Source organism: Lissotriton vulgaris, chromosome 5 (genome assembly GCF_964263255.1).
Source record: "Lissotriton vulgaris chromosome 5, aLisVul1.2, whole genome shotgun sequence".
In the NCBI taxonomy this organism is placed as follows: Eukaryota; Metazoa; Chordata; class Amphibia; order Caudata; family Salamandridae; genus Lissotriton; species Lissotriton vulgaris.
The window spans coordinates 84,668,519-84,693,675 of NC_141693.1; the positions used below are offsets into that span (position 1 = coordinate 84,668,519).

A 25,157-nucleotide genomic window follows, 5' to 3' on the forward strand; every position below is an offset into this window, starting at 1 on the left:
TCTTCAAGGCATCATGACGGAATGTTTATTCCATCTAGGTGCATGACATAGCATTGCACTGAAAGCGTCTTTGATAAGCCATGCTGGAATGTTTATTGCACAAATCTGCATAACGCTGCTTAGATATAGGAGTGATGCATGTACATTTTTAATTTAACATAGAGTGACCGACTTCCCAGTACAGTGACAACGTAAATGCAACACATGCCTAGAATGTGTCAATGGTGCTACGCAAGCTACAAACCTCTGTCGCGGTACCTTGTGGTGTGTCCTCCGTGAAAGTTGCAACTGGACTTTAGCCTGCTTCCTCTAGGTTTTCATATCCTGAAATGGACCATCAATTCTGCAAGCCTCTGCCTTATCCTGACAAAAGTCGACACAGTTGGGATGGAAAGTCCTGGGTGGCCTAGAAGAACCTGCTTAAATATGCATCTCATGATCTTTGGAAATTATTTCATATTCTTATTACTTAAAAAAAAAACTCTGAGAGGGTATTTAGAAGATCTTTTTATAGAATATTTCTAGCCAGATGTATCAGTCAGTTGATCCAGACACATCTGGCATTCTCCAGTGCTGACCGCCTGTAAGATGTCTCAATAGCCGTATCCATGAGATAGGTAAAAATTTACTTTTATTCCATGTCTAAATCTAAACCAGAACAGATGTTATAAAAAATTTGTGGAAGTCAAGAATTAGCAACATGTAATCGTTGTGTTACATTTATCCTTTAGGGAAGAGGGTTTCTGTCACCCAGCGTCAGTGTGGTTACTCCTTGACATAGTGAGGGAGTACAGGGGTGAGCAGATTCAACCCTGTAGTGAATACAACCTGCAGATGCATGTAGTGTCCAACCATCAGAGCAGTAGGGAAACCCTGACTCAAGTTGTAAGAGTTTGGATATTCTTTTGAAACCCACAATTTACTTTCAAAACAGCAAGTTCCTATTGGATGTTAATGTCACCACATGGAAATCTGTTCAGGCTGATCTAACCCTGTTGAACTTCTACTCCCTTGCACCCTTGATGTAAAGATGAGTAGAAGGTGAAGTGAAAATCAAATCCTGCACTTGTATAGTGATTTGCAATAATAATGACGACCCTATGTCGGATTTATGTTCTGAGGATAGCATGCAAAACTTAGATAAATGAAGGTCCAATGGTGTTCTCAATGTACTGAGATGTTATTAAGGAGAATACAAGATAAATGTTGAGACACTGGCTGACAAAACTTCACCTACACTGGTGACGTGTTTTTGCTTAAAGCCTGTTGTCCTACTCAAACTTCCACAGTGCAATGCCACTAATTTTGCATTTAATTCTATGGTTATTTATGCCACAAGAACCTGTGGTGTGCCCTATGAATCTTAAACGTTTTAGTTATGTCTGTCACCTCATTGCAAAGAGAGTACAATTTAGAACATTTTGAAGTTTCATGCATGAGGGGTTTTCAGCAAATTTGTTAGGAAGTTAGAAGTATTGTCTCTCCTTACATCAGATTAAATGTTCGGATTTTTTCCAGTCCTTATAACCAATGTAGACCGTAGAGGAGGTTAGTATGAGCAGGACATCATGGATGTGATACAGCAAAAAGGGGTGAGTGTGTTTATGTTCAGGTTTGTAGTAAACCGGTAGTTGTAGAATTGATCTAACATACAACAGTTTATCAAAACTGTGCCTTCAAAGAACAGCTCTGCTATCAGAGCACCAAAGGTTTTTACCACCCAGCTGCTAAGAAAAGGATGTGTTGTCCTGCTGCGGGCAACTTTTCGTCTGAATATGTCTAGGAAGTTTCAAGATACCACATTGAAGGATATACTTAATGCTTTGATACATGTTTCTATGTACACACATAAATCCTAAATTAGGAGTGACATTGCCTCTCTGTCACATAAAGGTGAATAGAGCACCAACACAATGGTTAGTAGAAGAACCATTTTATCAACAAGACAGTAAGAGCCAGTTTGTCTCTTATGGCAGTGCATCACTAGATAATTTTACACCAGGTTTACCTATCCTTTCTTCTCAACAATACGAAGACATGTCCCTGGTGCCATATATAGACAGCATCTGGAACATTAATAAGGAAATGGTGAAATATAACTATATTGTTTAGTGATTCTGAGACACAGGTTGGATTCAGATGTCCTGTATAGTGGTACAGATTAATTGTTCTATTGTACAATGTAATATTACAAGTTTTCCACTCGTTCAATGAGTTACATTGGCTAAGTCGATAATGGAACAATTCATTATGTTTTTTGCCAATGCACCTTCTGCAAGATGTCTATGTAAAGTTAGTGGTATTCTTTAACCCTGTCATCTCCAGGTTATACCATTTCTAAGATACTGTATATACAAACATATTAAAATTATGTTACCTATAAACATTATGTAAGATGCCTTACAAGCTATTTACAATCAAAGACATCCATCAAATTTTACAATGTTGCACATGCACTCTAGGGAAAGACCAACATACAGTACATTTACATTGACCTCATGATGGCAGACTCTATGCATAATGTCAAGCTCTCAAAAAGCTACTCATACATGTATGGCTAAGAGCGGATAACAGTAGAAACTTTAAAAATCCTTTGGCTTGAAGTGAATGTTCAGCAAATTGTTGACATTTTCCATGCTCGTAAACAAAGTGGCCACAAAGAAGCAGATGTTATGACCACTATCTAAACTGTATTACATAACATGCTTAGATCGATTTAGTACAGACACTTGAGGGAGTCTAGCTTTGCTTGCAAATGAGAAGGAGCTGTTTCATATCTCACAGTTTTTTTCTGGGAATAAGTGTTATTGTTTAATTATCTCTTACTGTTTCTAATCTACATAGAACTTTTGCCATAAATGATAATGGAATACGCATTTACTTCGATACCATGTCTGGAAAGGCTTTTATAAAGCTAACATATGTGAGTCTTTGTAAAGGAAACATATTTGAGCACTGCCTTTGCAAAGAAAACATATTTGAGGGCTGATAACTATCCAAAATGTTAGTTGTTAGAGATTTGATATAAATTTGCTTTAAATTTGGTGATTGAAGTAAGACACAAATCGTGAACAGTTAAGACAATTTTAAAATAATCGATTGCTGCCCACATTTCCTCACGGTGTCTGAAATGTTGGTATCTCTTTTGATTATTTGATCACAATTTAAAAGCTCAAGGAATGTGATGGTGTCATTTAGACAATATATTAGCTGCTCAAAGCGATTACATAAATTTGTTGACTGAAAAAAGAAACAAAACCTTTCTTTTTAAAGCAATTCCAATGTACCATTACATTGAGAAACTGAGAAGGCCAGTGCCATGCAACACTATACGATTGCCTGAAATTTGACAGCAATTTCAATAGACAGCAATTTAATTTCAACAATACATTGTGGCATTGAAAAGAAGCCTCCTCTGCTATCTAGGGCAGCCATTTCTTTTTAAAAAGACACGTTATCAACCACTTCTTGGTGCTATGGAAATGACATTGCTAATTCACTGGTCCGGGAACACTCTTAGCTGTGTATAACATTCATCGCTGTGCCTTCAGGGTACAATTTAAACATGCAAGTATGCGCCTCTCAATCTCAACGTTCATTGATCTTTCTTGAGGTTTCTCATATTGTTTGTTACACACTTAGTGAGTATTATATCTTATATGTCTAGGCGTTTGAGTATCTTCCTTAGTGTATAAAGTCATATATGACAGTTTTTTTTTAGTAATAGCTTCTCATCTTATACACAGTGGCGGCTGGCACAAGTAAAAGCGATGGGGCAGGGTGGGGGAGAAGTCGACAAATGACAGGATAGGTAAAAAAAAAAACACTTACCTTGCACTCGCTGCATCGCCGACTCTGCGCTGCAGCGAGCACAAGGTAAATGGTTTTATCTATTTATGTATTTAATTTTACCTATCCCGTTGTCTGTCGACTTTCCCACCCACCCCGCCCACCACTCTTACCTGTGCGGGCTGTCTCTGCTCATTCAGCAAATGTGTAGACATGAAGCTGTCTAATCACGCTTGTGGAATGATCTCCTAGACACAGTTTGAGACATTTAACTATAGTTCTTTTAGGGATGAACGAGCCCTTCAAAAAAGTATTTTTTAATTATCTACAGAAATATTTTAATAATGCCTTCAATGATATTTCAGATGAAAACCCACACACACCTTTTTATTGCTCTTCCCAACATCAAACTTCCCAAATGGATGATACACACCATTAGGGAATATTTATTCTGCCAGCTCTCAAAGGTTTGCTATTTAGAAAATATACCAACTTAGTTGGCATTATTTTGCCACATGATCTTTGAGGTTGGAGACTTTTTCAAAGTTAATTTGAAGGCAGAAAAGCACCTCCACTATTGATGGAATCACTAGCTTCCCATGCCAGCATTACTGCAACCATCAACCTTTGCTGAAAGAATGTAAGTCATATTAACTGCACTAAGGTTATGTATAGTTGAGTCTATGTAGTGTTAACATTTTGGTGATAGTGTTGAAAAGTATCTGTAAAAGAAGCCTTTATTTTCCTTTCCAAGAGTGCTTATCATATTTTCAGCATTTTCTTTTTTAAATTTCAACAATTTTTTGCATGAAACTGGAGTGTTTAAAAAGAAAGCATTGCGTGCCAGACTGATTTCCATACCTGTAAAGTATAAAGTGATAAACCTTTGAGCAGTGAAAGAAAACCCATAAAGGTCTAATTCTTTCATGGGTGGGCATCATAAGGGAGAGTTCATATTTGCATGATAGTCACACAAGCTACATTTCAGTACTGTTTATGTAAATAGAAGTCAGTTACCTAGTTAGAGGCGATCCTAAAATGTTTACTTGACCTAATTGGACGCGCTTCTCCTTATGTGTCCAAGTCGTACATCTCCCCCCGATGAAGGCTAATTCTTAACCAAAATGCATAAAGGAAATGAAGCATAAGCATGAGGGCTGAAGAACTAAATATTGTTGAAATACTTGGTGAGATTTGCACACAAAGAATTGCTCATGTAATGTAAATTATGTGTACAACAAAGATATATTTAACTGAATCAAATACATAAGGAGAGGCATGTATGCTTATTAATCAATACCCATAAGGATGAAATATTGAACCAAAGAAATTAATTTACAAATAAGGATTGCAATCACTGATCTGCTCAGGGTATTGCAGTGAATTGGTTTGCACTGTCAGGTTACTAGAACTGTATGTACGCGGACTTTGAGCTGGTGTGCTCAATCCTAGAGTACGGTCAACCTGCCTAAATCATTCTCCTGAAGTAAATAATGGGCTTTTTTGGAGATTAAATATCCTAAAAGCGTGGCAAGGATCTGGGACCCTGGAAGCTATGTTGAACACTCTTACCTTAATACTATTGTTAAATATATGGAAAATGTCAACTCATTCTAAGATTGGAGACAATACAAGTTGGAGGGTTAGCTGATGCAACTCAAGAAATGAGTTTACATTTTGACTTGCACCAACTGTAGTGTGATGTGTCCCTTTAACATGGTCTCTTCTGCAGCCAACATGTTGCCATGTACAACTCCTCTCGGGTAGTGAATGCATACACAGAAATAACGTTTGGTGAAAATGTGGCTTCGTATAAATCAAAACACACCTATATTCCTACGACTTCTGGATAAAATTAATTTCACGCTGTTGCTATCCGACAGCACAGACCATCAGTATATACGTCAGCCCATCGTCTGTTTAACAGTAGTATTGCCCAATTGCGGCATTGACTGCGGGCAGGAATAGTGAATGGTGATGAAAATGCCATAATACGTTTTAACTAGCAGAAAACAGTTTGTAAAGGCAGAGATGTTATCCATACACCCAGAACTAAAAGTTCCTCTTCTGGTATTTATCTGATTGGAAGAGAAATGAAAGCAGACAAAGTAATCCTTCACTTCGGGGTACGGGGGATTGTTCTCCACGTAGAATTTGCAGACTTGAATGGATATTGTCCAACTAGATTCTGTTTGTGGGAGTTGTGACAGGGGAAGCAAAAATTCCCTAGGAGAGAAAGCCAAGACAGTGGAGGTTGCAAGCTCATGCTTTAAGCTTGGTTAACAGTATGCCCAGACGCTTTTTGTCACCAGCCATTCTGTTCTTTTACAATGAAATAAATTGGGCACCTCCACAATTTCCCACATCAAGCATGTTTCCACTTCCTATAGACCCAAGGACACCAGTGGAATACTTTGTTGGTTCTCATTGTGTGTGGTGTTGGAATAAAAGTGCTTGTTCATGTAGGGCCCGCCCCATAGTTACACACTTGAGAGGTACGATCAGGCGACAAAGTTAATTTTGTACGTCAGCTGGTGTCCATTATCCCAGGCGTACAGTACCTTCTCCTTGGGATTGTAATCTATCTGGGTGGTGAAAGAATACTCATTGGTGAAGGGGAGTTTGGGATCTGCCTCCGTGTCTGTGTGAGTGTCATAGGCGTATGAGATCTGCCCTTCCTGTTGGTTGTAGACGTCCACTGCGTAAAGGATCCCGCAGATGATGAAACAGTTCCCGTATGAGTTACGCTTGAGGCCGGTCCTCCAAGTGGTCTCCTTCTTCACAGAGAGATCGTTGGGATCGAGTTTGCTGATGACGATGACTTCGTTCTGAGAGTAGTCGTAGTCCATGGAGGGATATATCACCCACAGCCCACTTTCGTCCACGGCAAAGTCGATGTCAGAGTGACCTCTCCACTTCCATGGCGTTGTGTCCTCATAGACGACGTCATGTAGGAGAGACCAGGCGGATACAAACCTTTGCTTGAGGTCATATTTGATGATGTTCTTGGTGAAAGCTCTGTTGTAGAAAAACGCCCCTTGGTACACCACATGGCCGGTCCCAATCCAGTTGTAAGGGACCTTATACAAATTACTCCAGCGCCCTGCAAAACACAATGGAAGATCTTTTTAATGAACAATATTTTGTCCAATGAATATACATTTTCAATACTTCTTTTAAAGTATATTTGATCTTCAAAGGCTAGGCAACACAGTGTTGTTGATGTCTCGGTTCACGATATTGTGGAAAGATTTTATGCTAAGACTCAAACCAAAGACTCGAGGAAGGGGAAGCAGCTTAAATATTATGGGGAATTAAAGATTGTCTGCTGCTGAACAAGAACTAGCCTTCAAGAGGGTCTTCCGGGAGTATGATGAGATTTTAAATAAAAAAACACCACAACACCAATGAACTTCAAATCTCATGTCAGGTCCAGTCCAAACTACACATTAAGACTAACCTCAAAGCTGGGAAATGTTTTACAGCATAACCAAGACATGTAGGTACGTGAAATGCAATAATTCATTCACAGGGCCACTGCAGAAGAGTTTGGAAGTCCCCATGACAGGGATTACTTCTATTTTTTATTTTAGATTTGTAAAATACTCACACACCCAATGCTCCTAATCAATTGGAGAAAAGAATTGAGAATGTAACAAAAATATATATTTTGAGCCTTTTTTGGAAGGCATGAAAGTTCCAATGTTTAGGATCAAGTACGCACAGCGGGGAGGCTTAGCCACGTGCACATTTTTTAGTAGGATGTTGGAACTCAGAGGAATTATTATTTGTATGGGTATAAATTTGTATTGAAGAAAGGACAAAAGGTGATAAAAAGCATGGTGATGAAGGCATAGCACTTTAAAAAGATGCGTTGATCAATAGGACACCTGCAGGAGTGCCTGTGGTCTTTAAAATAAGATCATATTTTCTTAGATCACAGAATGAGTCAATGAAATGCAGGCACTATGAGCCTATGAGCATGTACAGATCAGACCGAAAATAAGCATTCGCAAAGCCAATAAGTCTCCCCTTCAAAGCAAATTACCAGGATACCTGATTTGCCAATATTTGGTTCCATTGGCAAAAACAAGCAAACATATTTTTTTCACTCTGGCTATTGTGTTATGATGCATGTGCACACAAAAGCACTGGCAGCCATCTCGGGATGTTTTTATTTTAGAAAATAACTATTCAAAGATGGCCTTTGGTGCATTGGGAGGCACATGCATGCTTGGGTGGCCATCTTGGAATGGTTTTCTAATACAAAGAAAGCATTTCAAGATAACCAGCAATGTGCGGGAATGTGTGTACTTGTGTCCTGATACACCGGCTGCCATTTCATAATTTTTTAAGTTTAGTTTAGCATTCTAAGATGACTAATGTGTATTCCAGATATTTACCTTTTGAAAACGTAAGTGTGTGATGCAATGCAAGCAATATAAGACCAATATAAGCGAGCACCCTAGTAGCAGTGTGGTCAGCTGCCAGGCCTTTAAAAATAATTTTTAAAAAGTAAATAAAACAAAAATTAAGCACAGGTGGGAAGGACATTGAAGGGAAGAAAGGGGGGGGGGCAAGGAAGTGGCGCAGTAGTACTCTTGCACCTGCCAGGTCCTCGCATAATCAAATATGAAGAAATAATAAGTAAATGAAGTGAGGGGAGGGGAGAGCTGGGGAATCAAAGAATAAGTATGGGAGGAGAGTGAAGGGATGCGCTCCCATAGATTGCTAAAGGATACAAATGAAAAAGTACTTCCATCATGTCAGCAGGGGAAGGTTACAACTCCTAAATCAAAAGGATGGTAAAGAATCCATACACCAGGGGGCAGTGATTAATTTGTAAAAGAAAAGTGCCAGGGCTCTCGTTAGGGGGCCTCTTGAGCTTGCACAACCCATAGGCCCTACCTGCGCTGCCAATGACAATACAAACACAACTACTAACTATCACACCCCTACAAGCGTGACAATTCATGCTATTCCAGGCCACCAAAGCTATTAGAATGGCTTGGACAGCAAGTATTAGTCATTTTTTATGTATATTAAATTTATAAACAACTGTTTTTGTGCTCATCTCTAAATAAAATAAAGAGCGCCATCATGTGGCACACTGTCATAGGTGCCAGTGTTGACAATTAGGTGCTGATGCCGACCACCAGAAATCACCAGCTCAAATTAAGCACTGCTAGAGGTGCACGGCAAAGACATTGAGTCAAGAGAAGGACCCTGAGATAGACATGAAATAGCACAATCATGAGTGAAAGGCTGACCCAAAGGCCCCTCTATGTATTGTGTTGTTCACAATAGGTCTAAGAAAAAAAACAGCTAATGCTGTCGCTAAGCGATACCCAATAAAGGGAACATTTACTTGACCAATCTCAACTGAAGTAAACAAGAAACAATCATCATCTTCTTACCAATTACTAATCCCAAATGCTTTGTGACTAAACAGATGGGGGAAGGAGAGAGTGACACCCCAGAGCAAAGCACAACTTTCCTTGGTTAGACCTTCCCCTTGTCTGATTTCAGCTTCACAGTGATGGTTGACCAGAAGGTAGGTGCCTGGCTCAGTGATGCTAGCATCTATAAGTGCTCTGACTTTATATACATAGAGTGACACTTATCAATGGTATGCAGCCAGCTGCTGAAAAATAGGAATATTTTAGGATTGTGTTCTGATTTGTGGATCTGGTCACCAAACATTATGAAATGTGGGCAAACTGCAGAGGTTCAACATATCTGATATTGTTGGTGTTGTGAGCTGTTTACCTCGTGGTTCTACAAGTCCAAGCTTAACTTCTGCTGGTGAATGTTTATTGTAAATCTGTATCATGAGTTAGGATGTTTCAGCCCAACTAACTGTGGGAGGGCTATGTCTGAGTGTGGATCACTGCACACCACACAACAAAAAAATCAACTAGTTTGTGTCCTAATGAAGGAGTTTAGCAATCCTGGTTCAACTCTCTGCTCTAAGGAGGTCCATCCAATACCTGGCCTTTGAGTTTGAAGCAAGTCTAAAAACATGTGATGGTGAGCATTGGAAGGGTCGCTTGCCATTGCCACACCGCGGGAGAAGGAAAAGTCATAACACCATTTAGGGAGGTGCAATAGTTCCATTTCATCGTTGTCTGGCACAGGAATCTCACACAAAACTCTTCAAAACATTTTTAAATATAGTGCGGCACTAAATAGCTACCAGAGGGATCTGTCACTCAACTATCACATAACCTGTTGCGGAGCCTTATATATATATATTTTGTGTTTTCGTGAAGTTTGCTGAAAACTTGGATCTCTTTTCTGTCACTGTCTCACTTTGTGGTATCTCATTTGTACATTTAGCATCACTCTTCCTTTGTTTCATTTTCCATCTCTCACATTTGGCAAGTTATTGTCTGCTACTAGCAGCTACATACACTTCCCTTTACCCAGCTGATCCATCATTTAAATTCTGACTTCCAGTCATGCACTCAGAAATCTACCAGCCACACTGCTGATGTCAGTGGAGAAGTGTGGCTCAATGGGTCGAGCGGCAGACCCTGATGCAGAGGTCTAGCCCGGGACCGGGGTTCAATTCCCCGCCTCGGCGGGTCTTGGGCTCAAAATTCCACGGACCTGATAATTCTCGCCTCGGTGCCTATTTAAATCATGGAGTCCCACTCTGCAACTCTGGGCAATAGCTTGCTTAATCTCCACAACAGCCCCCACAACGCTTAGGATGCCTGGCCTCCACCTTGGGGGTGCCCAGGAGTGGACGCCTCACAGGGAAAGCCAGGATGGGTTCCACAGCGGTATTTGTACAAGCGCCTTGAGACCCTTACGGGTGAGTAGTGCGCTATACAAGTATCAATTTACACCTGGCATTTAATACACACCGTGCTGTATATAATTGTATAGTGCCAGCACACAAGGTGAATCATTCAACTAAGTAAAGATTATTTTGTAAAAAGAGAGGAGACTCACACCACAGCTAGAATGGGATGCCCAACTAGTTTACAACAGCGATGTAAATATTTAAAAGAAGCCAGAGGCGTTGAACACTGCCCCTCGCGAAACAAGAGAGATAATGCATTCATTGAATGCATTAATGACATTATTCTGACTAGCAGTCTGAAGAAATTGTTCTTACATTAGGCCTGATTCATAAAGGCCACACAAATCCAAACTTTTCTCCCCTAGGTTTCCTAGTGTAGCTGGGACTAATTTCCACCTTATTGGGGATTATTTTACAAAAATTCCGGATGGCCTCCTAGAAATCTATGCCATTTTGACACCTCCACAAGATTAGAATTTACACCTGGTAGAAAATCCTACATGAGTAAATCATGCGGACAAGCGTATTTGTAGTTTTCTTTTTTTTTCTTTCCTGAAAGTAGATATTTTTTCCACCTTGAAAACCCCTTCCAATAGACCTATTAATACGGGGCGTTACCCCTCTTTGTTATGTTATGTTATGTTATGTTATTTGCATTTTAATGCGCACAGCTGCTCCAGCGAAGGAGCGTCCTGGCGCAGGGAAAGGTAAACACAACACAACACTAAGTCCAGTAACAAAAGCAAAACATTAAAAACAAGGAGCATTTAAAACAGGAAGGTTTTCAGAGCCCTACGAAAAGATATTAAGTCATCCGAAAGGCGGATTTCCAAGGGGAGCGCATTCCAGAGGGTTGCAGCTTTCACGCGGAAGGAGCGACCCCCCATCCGACTAAGTCTAAAACGGGGGACGACCACCAAGGACTGTCCAAGAGAACGGAGTGAGCGGGTAGGAACGTAGGAAGAGATCAGTGTGTTGAGTATCACGGGTGCCAACTCTCTCAGAATTTTAAAAACCAGGCAAAGAGCCTTAAATTGGATACGCTTGCTTATCGGGAGCCAGTGTAGGGACCGCAGAGTGTTAGAGGTGGGGCAGGTTCGAGGCAGACCAACCACCGCCCTAGCCGCCGCGTTCTGGACTCGCTGTAAGCGGAGAATCTCGGCTTGGTTCGCTCCTAACAGGAGTGAACTAGCGTAGTCCAGCCGAGAGATAATCGTTGCTTGAATGACCAGCTGTCTTGTAGGAGCATCAAAGAATCTCAGCAGGGGTCTTAGCCCGCGTAATACTCCAAAACAGCAGGCCGCCACTCTCTTCGTGTGAGTCAGAAAGCTTAGCGTGTGGTCAAGCCACACTCCCAAATTCCTGAGTTCCAGGACAGGGGACCGGCGCGGATCCCAGCTCCGGAGGCCACCATTCGTCCCCCCAGTGGTCCGCTTCCCTTCCAACGATCATCACCTCTGTTTTTGTCGCGTTCAGCTGGAGACAGTTGTTATTCATCCAGCTGGCCACCTCTCTCAGTCCACTTCGGAACCTGAGGGCATCCTGCTTGGCATCCCCGCTGATCGTAAACGCCAGCTGAGTGTCATCAGCATAGGAGACCATGGTAAGGCCCCATTGCCTGGCGACCTCAGCCAGCGGCTGCACGTACAGATTAAAAAGCGTGGGACTCAGCGAGGAGCCCTGAGGGACCCCCAGGTCCAAAGGATGGTACTTGGACTGAAAAGGAGGGGTGGCAACGCAGAAGGAGCGATCATTGAGGAAGGAGCGGAACCACTGCAGAGCTGAACCACAAATGCCAATGTCCTGCAGGCGGTGTAGCAAGATGCGATGGGAAACAGTGTCAAAGGCAGCGCTCAGGTCTAATAAAATAAGCGCTGCCGTTTGACCTGCATCGAGCACAATCCGCAAATGCTCAACCATTGCCAGAAGGGCCGTCTCAGTGCTGTGGCCAGCACGAAACCCATTCTGCGTGGGATCCAGGACATTCACTAGGGTCATATGCTCCGTGAGGGCCAGATTTACATGGGCCTCCATGACCTTGGCCGGCCAAGGGAGCAAGGATATTGGGCGGTAGTTTTCTGGTCTCAACGGATCCAAAGATGGTTTTTTTAGGATCGGGGAAACCACCGCTTGCTTCCATTTGGCAGGGACCAGGCCAGAAGTCAGGGAGAGGTTAATCAGAGAGCATACTGCTGTGCGTCCCTGAAAAGCAACGTCCCTGAAAAGAGCAGATCTTACCGGGTCTGCAGGCGAGCCAGACTTGACTTGCAGAATGAGTTCATGACTTTAACAAGAGCAAACATGCTTTGTTTCCAGGTTGCAACGGCCCTGTGGATACCCAGAATGACCAACAGAATGAGTTCATGACTTTAACAAGAGCAAACATGCTTTGTTTCCAGGTTGCAACGGCCCTGTGGATACCCAGAAACCTCCTAGAATGTGTGTGCCCAGCATCCCACAGACTGCCCCTCCCAGGAGCGCCCCACTGCCGCCGCCCTACTGACCCTACAAATGGTCAAATGCAGGAACCCACCAATGCAGATGGCACGTATCATGATTCTGTAAGCGGGATGCAGAATGTATACTTGCAAATAAGTATTTTTATTCACTCTGCAAAAACCTTAGTAAGCCAGGGCCTTAGTGTTGGTAAAAGGGACACTGACGCCGAAGGAAATGTGCTGAGCTGGCGAAAGCGGATCCTCGGGCTAGAAGAGCTCCCTTGGGCAAGAATTGGAATCTTGGCCTCCAGTGGGCTTACTGCTTTTTAAAAAGCCGGCCTTGCCTTTTATGTCGGAAGAACATGCTGAGTGTATTAAAATGCATGTGATCTCAGTTCATAATCCACAGGCAAACAGCATTAATCCTGCAAGGGGGCGACAGGACCTTTATAAACACATGCTCACCGTGGGGAGAAGGCGAGGCCGGCGGCAGGTGTCTCCTGGAAAACAAACAACCGGCTCTCAGCGCAGGCAGAGCAATGTGTGGTCCTCGGCACCGGGGACATTAGCAGCTCAGTATCTCGTTTCACTCTTAATCATGTTTATTTACCACTTTGTGCGCCACATTCCTTGCAATTTGCTTTGGAATCACATTTCTACAACAACGTGAGCCTCTTTCTGTGGGAAGAAGGTGCATCTTGGGTTCCATCACGCCTGGAGATGTTGCCCAGTGGCTCAATTGTTGTCTTGGGAACCAGAACAACCGAGCCTTAATCCTGGCTGAGCCCCTTAACTGCATTGTGTGATTCTGGGCAAATCATGTTAGTTTGTTTCCTTGCCTGCTAATGATGGAAAAGGCCAACACTCAGCGCTGCGGACGGAAAGTCTGGACATTACATGTCGAGCTTGAGACCTCAAAGGCGCCCACTTAGCATCAAATGATGAGTCCATGCCCCAGCATGGACAACACTGAGCTACAGATGAAATCCCTGATTGAATCTCAGCTGCTGGTAACCACTGTGGCTGCATTCCAGTGCATCAGTTGCAGCTCATCTGTGCATTAGAGCCAAGGACCAGGCATTTACAAACCAGCCTGGTGCCGCCATGTATGACAAGCTCTTGAGCATGTGTGTCATCTCCTCACACACTGAGCCCCATCTCCTCGCACCCGCTGCCCACGGACCCCAAGCTTCAATCAGTCTATATTCCAGCAGTCCCAAACTTCTCACACCCCTGGTGTGCCACAATGCCCACACTCTTGCTGTGCCCACGCTCCACATGCTGCTGGTCGGGGGGTCCCAAACTCCTCAGATTGTTTGTTTATGTTCTACAAATACTCCAACACATTATAAGACAATTGTTTATTGCCCAAAGAAAATGGCCTGCTCTGTACATAGAGTAAGAAACCTGCTCTATGTACTAGGAATGAGAACCCTACTCTCAACACAGTGTGAGAAACCTGCTCTATATACACAGTGTGAGAAACCTTCTCTCTGCACAGTGGTGTAAGTGACCTTCTTTCTGCACATTGTGAGAAATCTGCTCTGGGTGCAGTGTGAGAAACCTTCTCTCTGCACATTGTGAAAAATCTGCTCTGGATGCAGTGTGAGAAACCTGCGCTTTACTCAGTGAGAGAAATCTTTGCTATATACACAGTGTGAGAAACTGGCTCTGTAAATAGTGTGAGAAACCTGCTGTTTACAGAGTGAGAAAACTTCTCTATATACACATTGTGAGAAACCTGCTCTCTGCACAATGTGAGAAACCTGTTCTCTGCACAGTGTGAGCAACCTTCTCTCTGCACACTGTGAGAAATCTGCTCTGGATGCAGAGTGAGAAACCTTCTCTCTGCACAGTGTGAGAAATCTGCTCTGGATGCAGTGTGAGAAATCTGCTCTGGATGCAGTGTGAGAAACCTGCTCTCTACGCAGTGTGAGAAACCGGCTCTGTAAACAGTGTGAGAAACCTGCTGTCTACACACAGTGTGAGAAACCTACTCTCTGCACAGTGTGGGAGATCTGCTCTGGATGCAGTGTGAGTGCAGTGTGAGAAACCTTTTCTATATTCGTAGTGTGAGAAACTGGCTCTGTAAACACTGTGAGAAAGCTGCTCACTACTCAGTGTGAGAAATCTTCTCTATATACGCGTGTGAGAAATCTGTTCTGTAAACAGTGTGAGAAACCTGCTCTCTATGCAGTGTGAGAAACCTGCTCTCTACGTAGTGTGAGAAATGTGCTCTCTGCACAGTATGAGAAACCTTCCCTCTGCACATTGTTAGAAATCTGCTCTGAATGCAGTGTGAGAAACCTTCACTCTCCACAGTGTGAGAAATCTTCTATATATATGCAGTGTGAGAAACCGGCTCTGTAAACAGTGTGAGAAACCTGCTCTGTACACACTGTGAGAAACCAGCTCTGGATGCAGTGTGAGAAACCTTCTCTCTGCACAGTGTGAGAAACCTTCTCTCTGCACATTGCGAGAAATCTGCTTTGGATGCAGTGTGAGAAACCTTCTCTCTGCACATTGTGAAAAATCTGCTCTGGATGCAGTGTGAGAAACCTGTGCTTTACTCAGTGAGAGAAATCTTTGCTATATACACAGTGTGAGAAACTGGCTCTGTAAATAGTGTGAGAAACCTGCTGTTTACACAGAGTGAGAAATATCTCTATATACACAGTGTGAGAAACCTGCTCTCTGCACAATGTGAGAAACCTGTTCTCGCCACAGTGTGAGCAACCTTCTCTCTGCACACTGTGAGAAATCTGCTCTGGATGCAGAGTGAGAAACCTTCTCTCTGCACAGTGTGAGAAATCTGCTCTGGATGCAGTGTGAGAAACCTGCTCTCTACGCAGTGTGAGAAACCGGCTCTGTAAACCTGCTGTCTACACACAGTGTTAGAAACCTACTCTCTGCACAGTGTGGGAAATCTGCTCTGGATGCAGTGTGAGTGCAGTGTGAGAAACCTTTTCTATATTCGTAGTGTGAGAAACTAGCTCTGTAAACACTGTGAGAAAGCTGCTCACTGCTCAGTGTGAGAAATCTTCTCTATATACGCGTGTGAGAAATCTGTTCTGTAAACAGTGTGAGAAACCTGCTCTCTATGCAGTGTGAGAAACCTGCTCTCTACGTAGTGTGAGAAATGTGCTCTCTGCACAGTATGAGAAACCTTCCCTCTGCACATTGTTAGAAATCTGCTCTGAATGCAGTGTGAGAAACCTTCACTCTCCACAGTGTGAGAAATCTTCTATATATATGCAGTGTGAGAAACCGGCTCTGTAAACAGTGTGAGAAACCTGTGCTGCAAAACCTGGTCTCTGCACAGTGTGAGAAACCTGTTCTGTACGCACTGTGAGAAACCTATTCTGGATGCAGTGTGAGAACCCTGCTTTGTACACACTGTGAGAAACCAGCTCTGGATGCAGTGTGAGAAACCTGCTCTCCACACATAGTGAGAAATTTGAAATGAATGCAGTGTGAGAAACATGCTCTGTTCACAGCATAAGAACCTTCTCTCTAAATAGCGTGAGAAACCTTCCTCTCTACAGAGAGTGAAAAACCTGCTCTCTACACAGGGTGAGAAACCTGCTCTGTACGCAGTGAGAAACCTGTTCAATATGCAGTGTGAGAAACCTGCTCTCTGCACTGAATGAGAAATCTGCTCTGAATGCAGTGTCAGAATCCTCTTCTCTACGCAGTGTGAGAAACCTGCTCTCTGCACAGTGTGAGAAACTTGCTTTGAATGCAGTGAGAGAAACCTGCTCTGTTCAGAGCATAAGAACATGCTCTCTACATAGCATGAAAAACCTTCCTCTCTACACAGAGTGAAAAACCTGCTCTCTACGCAGCGTGAGATACCTGCTCTGTATGCATTGTGAGAAACAGGGTTAGTATCCTGCTGTGTACACAGGGTGAGAATTCTGCTGTGTACACAGGGTTAGTATCCTGCTGTGTACACAGGGTGAGAATTCTGCTGTGTACACAGGGTGAGAATTCTGCTGTGTACACAGGGTTAGTATCCTGCTGTGTACACAGGGTGAGAATTCTGCTGTGTACACAGGGTGAGAATTCTGCTCTGTACACAGGGTGAGAATTCTGCTCTGTACACAGGGTGAGTATCCTGCTCTGTACATAGGGTGAGAATCCTGCTGTGTACACAGGGTGAGAATACTGCTGTGTACACAGGGTGAGCATTCTGTTCTGTACACAGGCTGAGTATCCTGCTCTGTACATAGGGTAAGAATCCTGCTGTGTACACAGGGTGAGAATACTGCTGTGTACACAGGGTGAGCATTCTGTTCTGTACACAGGCTGAGTATCCTGCTCTGCTCACCGGGTGAGAAACCTGTTCTGAACACAGGATGATGAACCTGCTCCATACACAGCGTGAGAATGGTGCTCAGAACACAGGATGAGAACCCCGCTCCCTAGCCAGGGTAAGGACAAGACACCAGCTCTGTACACAGGGCAGAAACTTGCTCCCTATGCAGGATGTGACACCAACTCTGTACAAAGCCTATGAAATCTGCTTTGTATTCAGGGTGAGAAACCTGCTATGTACATAAAGAGACACGTGTTCTGTACACAGGGCAAAAAACATGTTCTGGACCCAGTGTGCCATATCTGCTCTGTACTGTACATGGGGACAGAAAGCTGCTCCATACACAGGGTGAGAACTCTGCTTCATACACAGGATGAGACACCAGCCCTGTGCACAGGGTGAGAAGTCTGTTTTGAACCCAGACCGACATGTCTGCTCTTTACTGTACAAAACCTGAGAAACCTGCTCCACACACAGAGCCCCGAGCGCTGCCGGAGTGGCCCTGTGTGCTGGCCCATACTTACTGTGTGGCTTTTCATGACCTTGTAAATATGACCCCTTTTTTGCATGCTTCTGTGATTGCGGATGTTAGGGTTTTGCTCACATGATGCCAATTAACCAGCAGGAAAAGGGCCACAGGGCCCTCGAAAGTTGCCCGAAGCCCTGGGTAGCTCCCCACACACGGGTGCTGCACTATATAAGAAAAAAGACAAAGCCCCCCACGCAGCTCCCATGCCGGGTTTCCAGAGCTAACCAGGGCAGGTTTTCTCCTTGCAGGACCTCAGATGAGCAGCTCGTTTTCTCCCGGGGACCTTCACTTCTGAAAGAGGCTTTTCCCCTTCAATCCAGAACTCCTCGCTTTCGGCACAGACTACATTTTATTTTGCTTTTTCTAGGCAACTGTTTTTTTTTTTATTTCAGTTGTGGCCAACCTCAGATATTTACTGTTTTTTAACATCTTCTCTGTCCATCTTTCATTTTGTTAGAGTGCTTTCCATTTTTGCTGAAGTTTTCTGTTCAAAATTATCACATATTTCTCAAGAACACATGCTATTTGCCCTTTTATTACCTTCCCTTGGGTACACCGTTCCCTCTTTCCTATGTCTCTGCTTTCGGTTTTACTATCAGCCTGAACTCAGCGGTATATCTCATAAACAGGACTTCAAATATTTCCCTTACATACAACAGAGCGAGCTCTGTAAACCACCTGGCTTCATTGCCTGACTGTGTGTCTCATAAAGTTCTCATGATTTGCAGCTGAAGATGCTTGTAAAAGTGAAGCCCTTTGTTGTGGCAGACTTTGTATTGTTATCAATACACCCATTCTATCTGCACAATCAGCACAGCATTATGGGAACCAATAATTAATTATCACACTGTGGGGATATCAAGCATAAGGTGTGATATCTTTTCTCAAGCATGTGATAATCTGGAGTTCTGGCCTCCACTGAGTCCTCGTTGGCAGCTTTTAAGGCCGGTGTTGTGTGGCCCTTTGAGGTCACGTCTGGCCACAGCGCATGTGCTGTCCCCTGGGAGAGATGTTACTTATTATAAAGGGCTTGGGGCCGGCCCGATGTAGGTAATTCTAATTTACCACTTCTAAAATACCGAATCATACCGATTCGGTATTTAAGAAGTGGAAAATTAGAGGGGGGGAAATGTAGGTAATTCAGAATCGGTAAATACCGAATCGGTAAGATTCTGTATTTACCGATTCTGTAAATACCGAATCGGTATCCCCCATTGATGCCCATAGGAATCAATGTGGAATACCGAATCGGTATTTACCGATTCGGTAAATTCCGAATTTTGCAAGGGTGCAGGGGGTGTCACTTTGACACCCTCTAGCCCCCCAATTCCGGACTTGTGTGCCATGTGGCACACAGACATGCCCTAAGAGCATGTCTGTGTGTCACATAGCACAGGTGTGCATGCACAGATGGGCATGCACACCTGTATTCGGTATTTTACCACCCAATAGGATTGGGTGGTAAAATACCGAATCTGACTGGCCTTTGGGACTCAGAAGAGTCCCACCTACATATGGAAGTTACCGAATTGGTAAAAATACAGATTCGGTATTTTACTGATTCGGTAAATTTACCGAATCGGTAAAATAGGCCCCCTACATCAGGAATGACCATTTACCGGTTGGTAACGGCCGAAATCGGCCGTTACCGGTCGGTAAATGGCCACCTACATCTGGCCCCTGGAGCTTACTTATTAGTTACCATTCATTGGCAGCATTGTCACTCTTCTTTGCTGCCTCCTAATTGGCCAGAGTGTGTCAGGCATCACTTCCTTTTCTTTGTGTGGAGAATGGACCAAGCACAGATTGATTCATCTTAATTAGTGTCCATCCGCTGCTGACGCTGTGATTCGGATACTATTTCTATCATTGTTGCACTATTTATATAGGACTTTCTAAAATAGTTTTATACTGCTTATCACTGCAAACATTTGCATTTTAGGACACTTCCTCTGTTTCAAGTTCTCATGCTGCTTTCTCCATTTGTTCTGTTTTCAAACAATTTTTTTGACATTGTTTATCTGCACCTGTATCTTTTGGCTTGCTTGCACTACTAAAATGAAATTACAGTTTGCATAAATTGGACTAAGCCTTTCTAATGTACAAATGCCACACTAACAACACATTTCTGTCTTCATTATGCTTGCCGCCACACACCTATTTTCATTGATTTTCAGCCCCTCATCCCTATATGCCTCATATCTTTGTGTTCATTTTAACTTTGGTTCCTTGTTTAAGTTACTTACACCCAAAACTGTATCACTATATGCCACTCTACTCTACATCACTCCACTCTACTCTAGGCCATGCATCTCTGTTCTATACTAAGCCACTCCACTCTACACTACCCGACTTAACTCTATGCCACTCCACTCTATAGCGCTCCACGAAATGCCACTCTATCCCACTGTATGCCACTCTATGTTACATCACTCCATGCCACTCTACACTACTCCACTCCATGCCACATCACTCTACACCACGCCATGCCACTCTGCACCACTTCCCTCCACTCTATGCCACTTTACTCTATACCACTCTACTCTATGTCATGCCACTCTACTCCTCAACACTTTATTCTACTCTACTCTATGCCCCTCTACTCTACGTCACTACACTCCATTCTATGTCTCTCAACTCAATGCTACTTTACTCTATGCTTTTCTACTCTACCCCATAACAATCTATTCCACTCCACATAATGGCACTCTACCCCACTCTACTCTACTTTACTCTATGCCACTCTACCCCACTCTACTCTACTCTATGCCACTCTACTCCACTTTACTCTATGGCACTCTACTCTACGCCACTCTCCTTTATGCCACTCCACGCCATTCTACTATGCGCCCCTCGTCTCTAATCCCGGTCACTCTACTCTATGCTACTCTACGTCACTCCACTCTGCGCCACTACACTCTATGCCACTCCACTCTACTCCCCTTCATGCTACTCCATTCAACAACACTCGACTCCAGTCTGTGCCACACTACACCACTCTACTCTATGTCACCCCACTCTACGCCACTCCAGTCCATGCAATGCCACTCTTCTCTATGCCATGCTATTCTACTCTAAGCCACTCTACATCACTTCACTATACTCCACACCTCTCCCCTCCTCGTCACTGCACTCTACCCAACTCCACTCTATGCAACTCTACTCTACACCATGCTTCTCCACTCTATGCTACTCTACACCACTCTACACCATGCCACTCTCCTCTACATCACTCCAGTCTACTCTACGCAACTTCACTCTAAATCACTCTATTCTACACCACTCAATTCCACTCTATACCACTCTGTACCACACAACGCCACTCCACTCAACGCCACTCTACTCTAGGTCACCCATATCACTCCACAGCACTCTACTTTAAACCATTACTCTATGCCACTGAATTCCAGTCTATGCCACCTAACGGCTAGGGCGCTCGACCTCGGACCTGGAGAACACTGGATTTGAGTCTCAGTAATGACGCCAAAAAACATCCTGTGATTCTGGGCAACTCACTTAATCTCCCCGTGCCTAACAAAAATGAATGTGTGTCCTCATGTAAAGTAACGTAACTGGTGCTATGTAAAGCGCTCCGATACCCAATTCGGGTCAAGTTTGCGCTATGTAAAACTCTTAAACTAAAACTTCTACACACTCTATGCCACTGTATTCCACTAACATCGACGCCATTCTACTCTAAGCCACTCCATGCCACTCTACACCACTCTGCACCATTCCACGCCACCCTATGCCACTCTACTCTAGGTCACTCCACTCTACTCTACTCTATGCCACTCCACTCTACGCCACGTTACTCTATGGCAGTCCACTCTATGACACTCCACAGCACTCTACGCCACTCTGTTTTGTGGTGGAACTGGGTCAGGCCCCAATGTTAACGCTGCTGTGTTGAAAATGCCTATCCTCTACCTCACTGCTAAATTCCCTGCTTTGGAGCCATTTGAGAAAAAGTAACAGAAGTAACTCTCCTTCATCCAGGATTGTACACTCTGTCGATCAGCACACAGGACTTAGACAGTTAGGGCATGAGTCACATAGATAAGTTAAACTTTTGAGTAAGTTTACACTTTGTAGTACGTTTACTACTTTCAGTATTGACATACTCCGACTGTAAATGTCCTACAATAGTGTAAGTTACATGTCTCCACCCCCAGAGTATGGCAAATAGCCTACTCTTGTGTGAGTTGTGATAGCCTCTGGACACCCTTCCCTGACTCTCCTGAAACCCTGACTACTCATCGCTTGTCTGATCCCTTTTAGTAGTAAGTCTACCCCTTCTCCCACCCACTCTCCTGTGTCCCTCCCACATTTACTATAAAATCAGTAGTACATGTGCGGAGACTCCCCAGTCAGGGCAGGGAACTCTGCACACATAAGTATAGGCAAAACTTACATTTTGTAGGACATTTTGTAGTTATACAAAATATACTACAAAGTGCATTTTGCGAAGCAGGCCCTTAGTGATGTTGTCTTGACAGTCTGGTCCATTTCCCAGGCAGATGTTGTTCTGAAGCCCATGTGCATGGAACAGAACTGAAGGTTGCAGTGCTTGGTAATCTGATCAAATAGCCCATTTAGATGTTGAACAGCAGGGTGCCACACAGGACTTTGCTGTCTGCAGCTTCAACTCATTTAATTTGCATTTGTTTGATCTAGACATCAAGGAATAATTGGGTACACTCCAGATCTATCCCAGACATTCCTCCCCAGTCTTTGAATTAGCATTTCATGGTCAGGAGTATCATGAATCAGACGAGAGGTCAAGAAGCATCAGACGTGCAAGACTGTCTTCACGTAGCCCAACACTGTGCAAGTTCTCCTAGGCACTCTACATCTTGTTTGGTAGTTATTGATGAGGTTGTTGTGACCCTTCCTATCCTTCTGGAGCAGTCGCAAATTTCTAGGGTTTTGCTTGGATATAAAAGGTTCAAAGTTTGTCTACCATTTGATGTCACTCTTGGGCATGCATAGGGGCTTTTACAAAAGGGAGGTAATTAAATGATACTTCGTGGGTCTTAGAACTGTTCCTTTCATGACGGAGGCACTCCCTGAGTGTGGAGGGTGGGTGCAATTCATATATATCTTCAAAGTGACTGGAAGTGGAGCTAGTAAGTCTTTCCTATATCCATACTAATATAATAAAGAGAGGGCCCAAACCTTTGAGGCGGGTAATCTCAGGAATCACAGCGTCAATCACAACACCCAATACAGTGTTGGAAAGGGCAGTTGCAGCAGAAGGACATAGGCTATGCAGATGGCCACCATATACATTTACAAGGTAAAAGAACCGTGCCAGCAAAGTAGTCCCTTGTGGGCGTGTCTGCGTTGTGCTGTGGGCGTGTGCTGGGGGCGTGACAAACGCTGGGGGCGTGTGGTACGTTCCGCCCTTCATGCCATGTCTCACATCGTGTGCTGTGGGCGTGTGCTGTGGGCATGTGCGGGGCGCGGGATTACGGGAAAAAAAAGCGAGCGTTGTGCCCAATATTTCACTGTTTTTTCTTCCCAGGTTCTGTACATTCCTGCTCTGGGTGTCGACCCTGCTCCCTTTAAATACCCCTGCACCCCATAATCATAACCCACCCTTACTCCTTAAAATACCCCAACACCCTTAAACACTAACCCATCTTAACCCTATAAATATACCCTGTACCCCAAAACCCAAACCTATCCCTAAACCCTAAAAATACCCCTGTACCCCAAACCCTAAACCTAGCCCTGAACCCTATAAATACCCCTGTACCTCAAAATCCAATCCTACCCCTGAACCCTAAAAATACCCCTGCACCCCAAAACCCAAACCTAGCCCTGAACCCTAAAAATACCCCTGTACCCCAAAACCCAAACCTACCCCTGAACCCTAAAATACCCCTGTACCCCAAAACCCAAACCTACCCCTGAACCCTAAAAATACCTCTGTACCCCAAAACCCAAACCTAGCCCTGAACCATAAAAATAACTCTGTACCCCAAAACCCAAACCTACTCCTGAACCCTAAAAATACCCCTGTACCCCAAAACCCAAACCTAGCCCTGAACAATAAAAATAACCCTGCACCCCAAAACCCAAACCTAGCCCTGACCCCTAAAAATACCCCTGTACCCCTAAACCCAAACCTAGCCCTGAACCCTTAAAATACCCCTGTACCCCAAAACCCAAACCTACCCCTGAACCCTAAAAATACCCCTATACCCCAAAATCCAAACCTAGCCCTGAACCCTAAAAATACCCCTGTACCCCAAAACCCATACCTATCCCAAAACTCTAAAACTACCCCTGTACCCCATAACCAAAAACTATATCTGAACCTTTAAAATACCCAAACACCCCAAAACATATACCTCAGTACCCCAAAACATATACCCCTATACCCATACTTACCTTATCCAAACATTACAAAAAAAACATGCTTTTACCATTCATGCATTTACAACGAATTTCGTTGTAAATGTATGCGTGGTAAAAGCATATAAAATGTAATGCCATGCGTTATAATGGCATTGCGGAGTCATGCCCCTTTGTAATGAAAGTATGCGGAGTGATGGTATGCGGAAAGAAAGTTGCAGAATAATGAGTGTTTACCCTCCCCCGGTAAGTACATTGGTGTCACGGCAGCCCACATCTCCAGCAACATACTCATATTTTTTCACCACCGATTTGAAAAATGCACAGGTCTCTCTCATTGATGGCCAGCACCGACATACACTTTTAGACACACCTCCCGCCACAAGTTCTAGAATTGCGAACTTTAGAGCTGGGGAGCTACGTTCGAATCTCGGCATCAGCTCAGCATCCTGTGATTCCAGGCAAATCGCTTTGTCTCCCCATGCCTACCACAAATGAATGTGTTCTTCTGTAATGTAAATTGTGCTCATGCCATGTTGTCGAGTTTGTGCTATATAATATTGCAAGGAAAAATAAAGTATGGAAACTCGAGTTCACACACTACTGAACGCACACTCTTAAGTGCATCAGCAGTGCACTGTGAATCGGAGCGTTTCACAGGCCTGTCACAGATAAGAAATGCTATCAAAACGAAATCCTACAAAACAATATACTACTGGCCGGCAGCAATTCATACCCGGACAACGTCGGTACGGGCTGCTAGTGTACTGATAAAAATGCAATGTTCAGGACACAATACTATGCAGTTCAGTAATATAAACCTTGCTAGTTTAGTAGAACATTTCGTTATTAACTCATTTGATAGTAAATACATCTGTCTTAACACTTCAAGCCACCTTGCAATAAATT

General features: G+C 43.6%; 1 protein-coding gene across 2 annotated transcripts in view; it reads right to left on the minus strand.

Moving 5' to 3' along the window:
* The window catches only part of OLFML2A (olfactomedin like 2A), a 231,359-nt gene that overhangs the window by 647 nt on the left and 205,555 nt on the right, over positions 1–25,157 (minus strand). For both annotated transcript variants that reach the window (XM_086920948.1, XM_086920949.1), the window contains one exon: positions 1–6,892. This exon is cut by the window's left edge and continues 647 nt beyond it. In XM_086920948.1, coding sequence (XP_086777074.1) covers positions 6,291–6,892 — 602 coding nt within the window. In that variant the 3' untranslated portion in view covers positions 1–6,290. The remainder of the gene's footprint in view (positions 6,893–25,157) is intronic.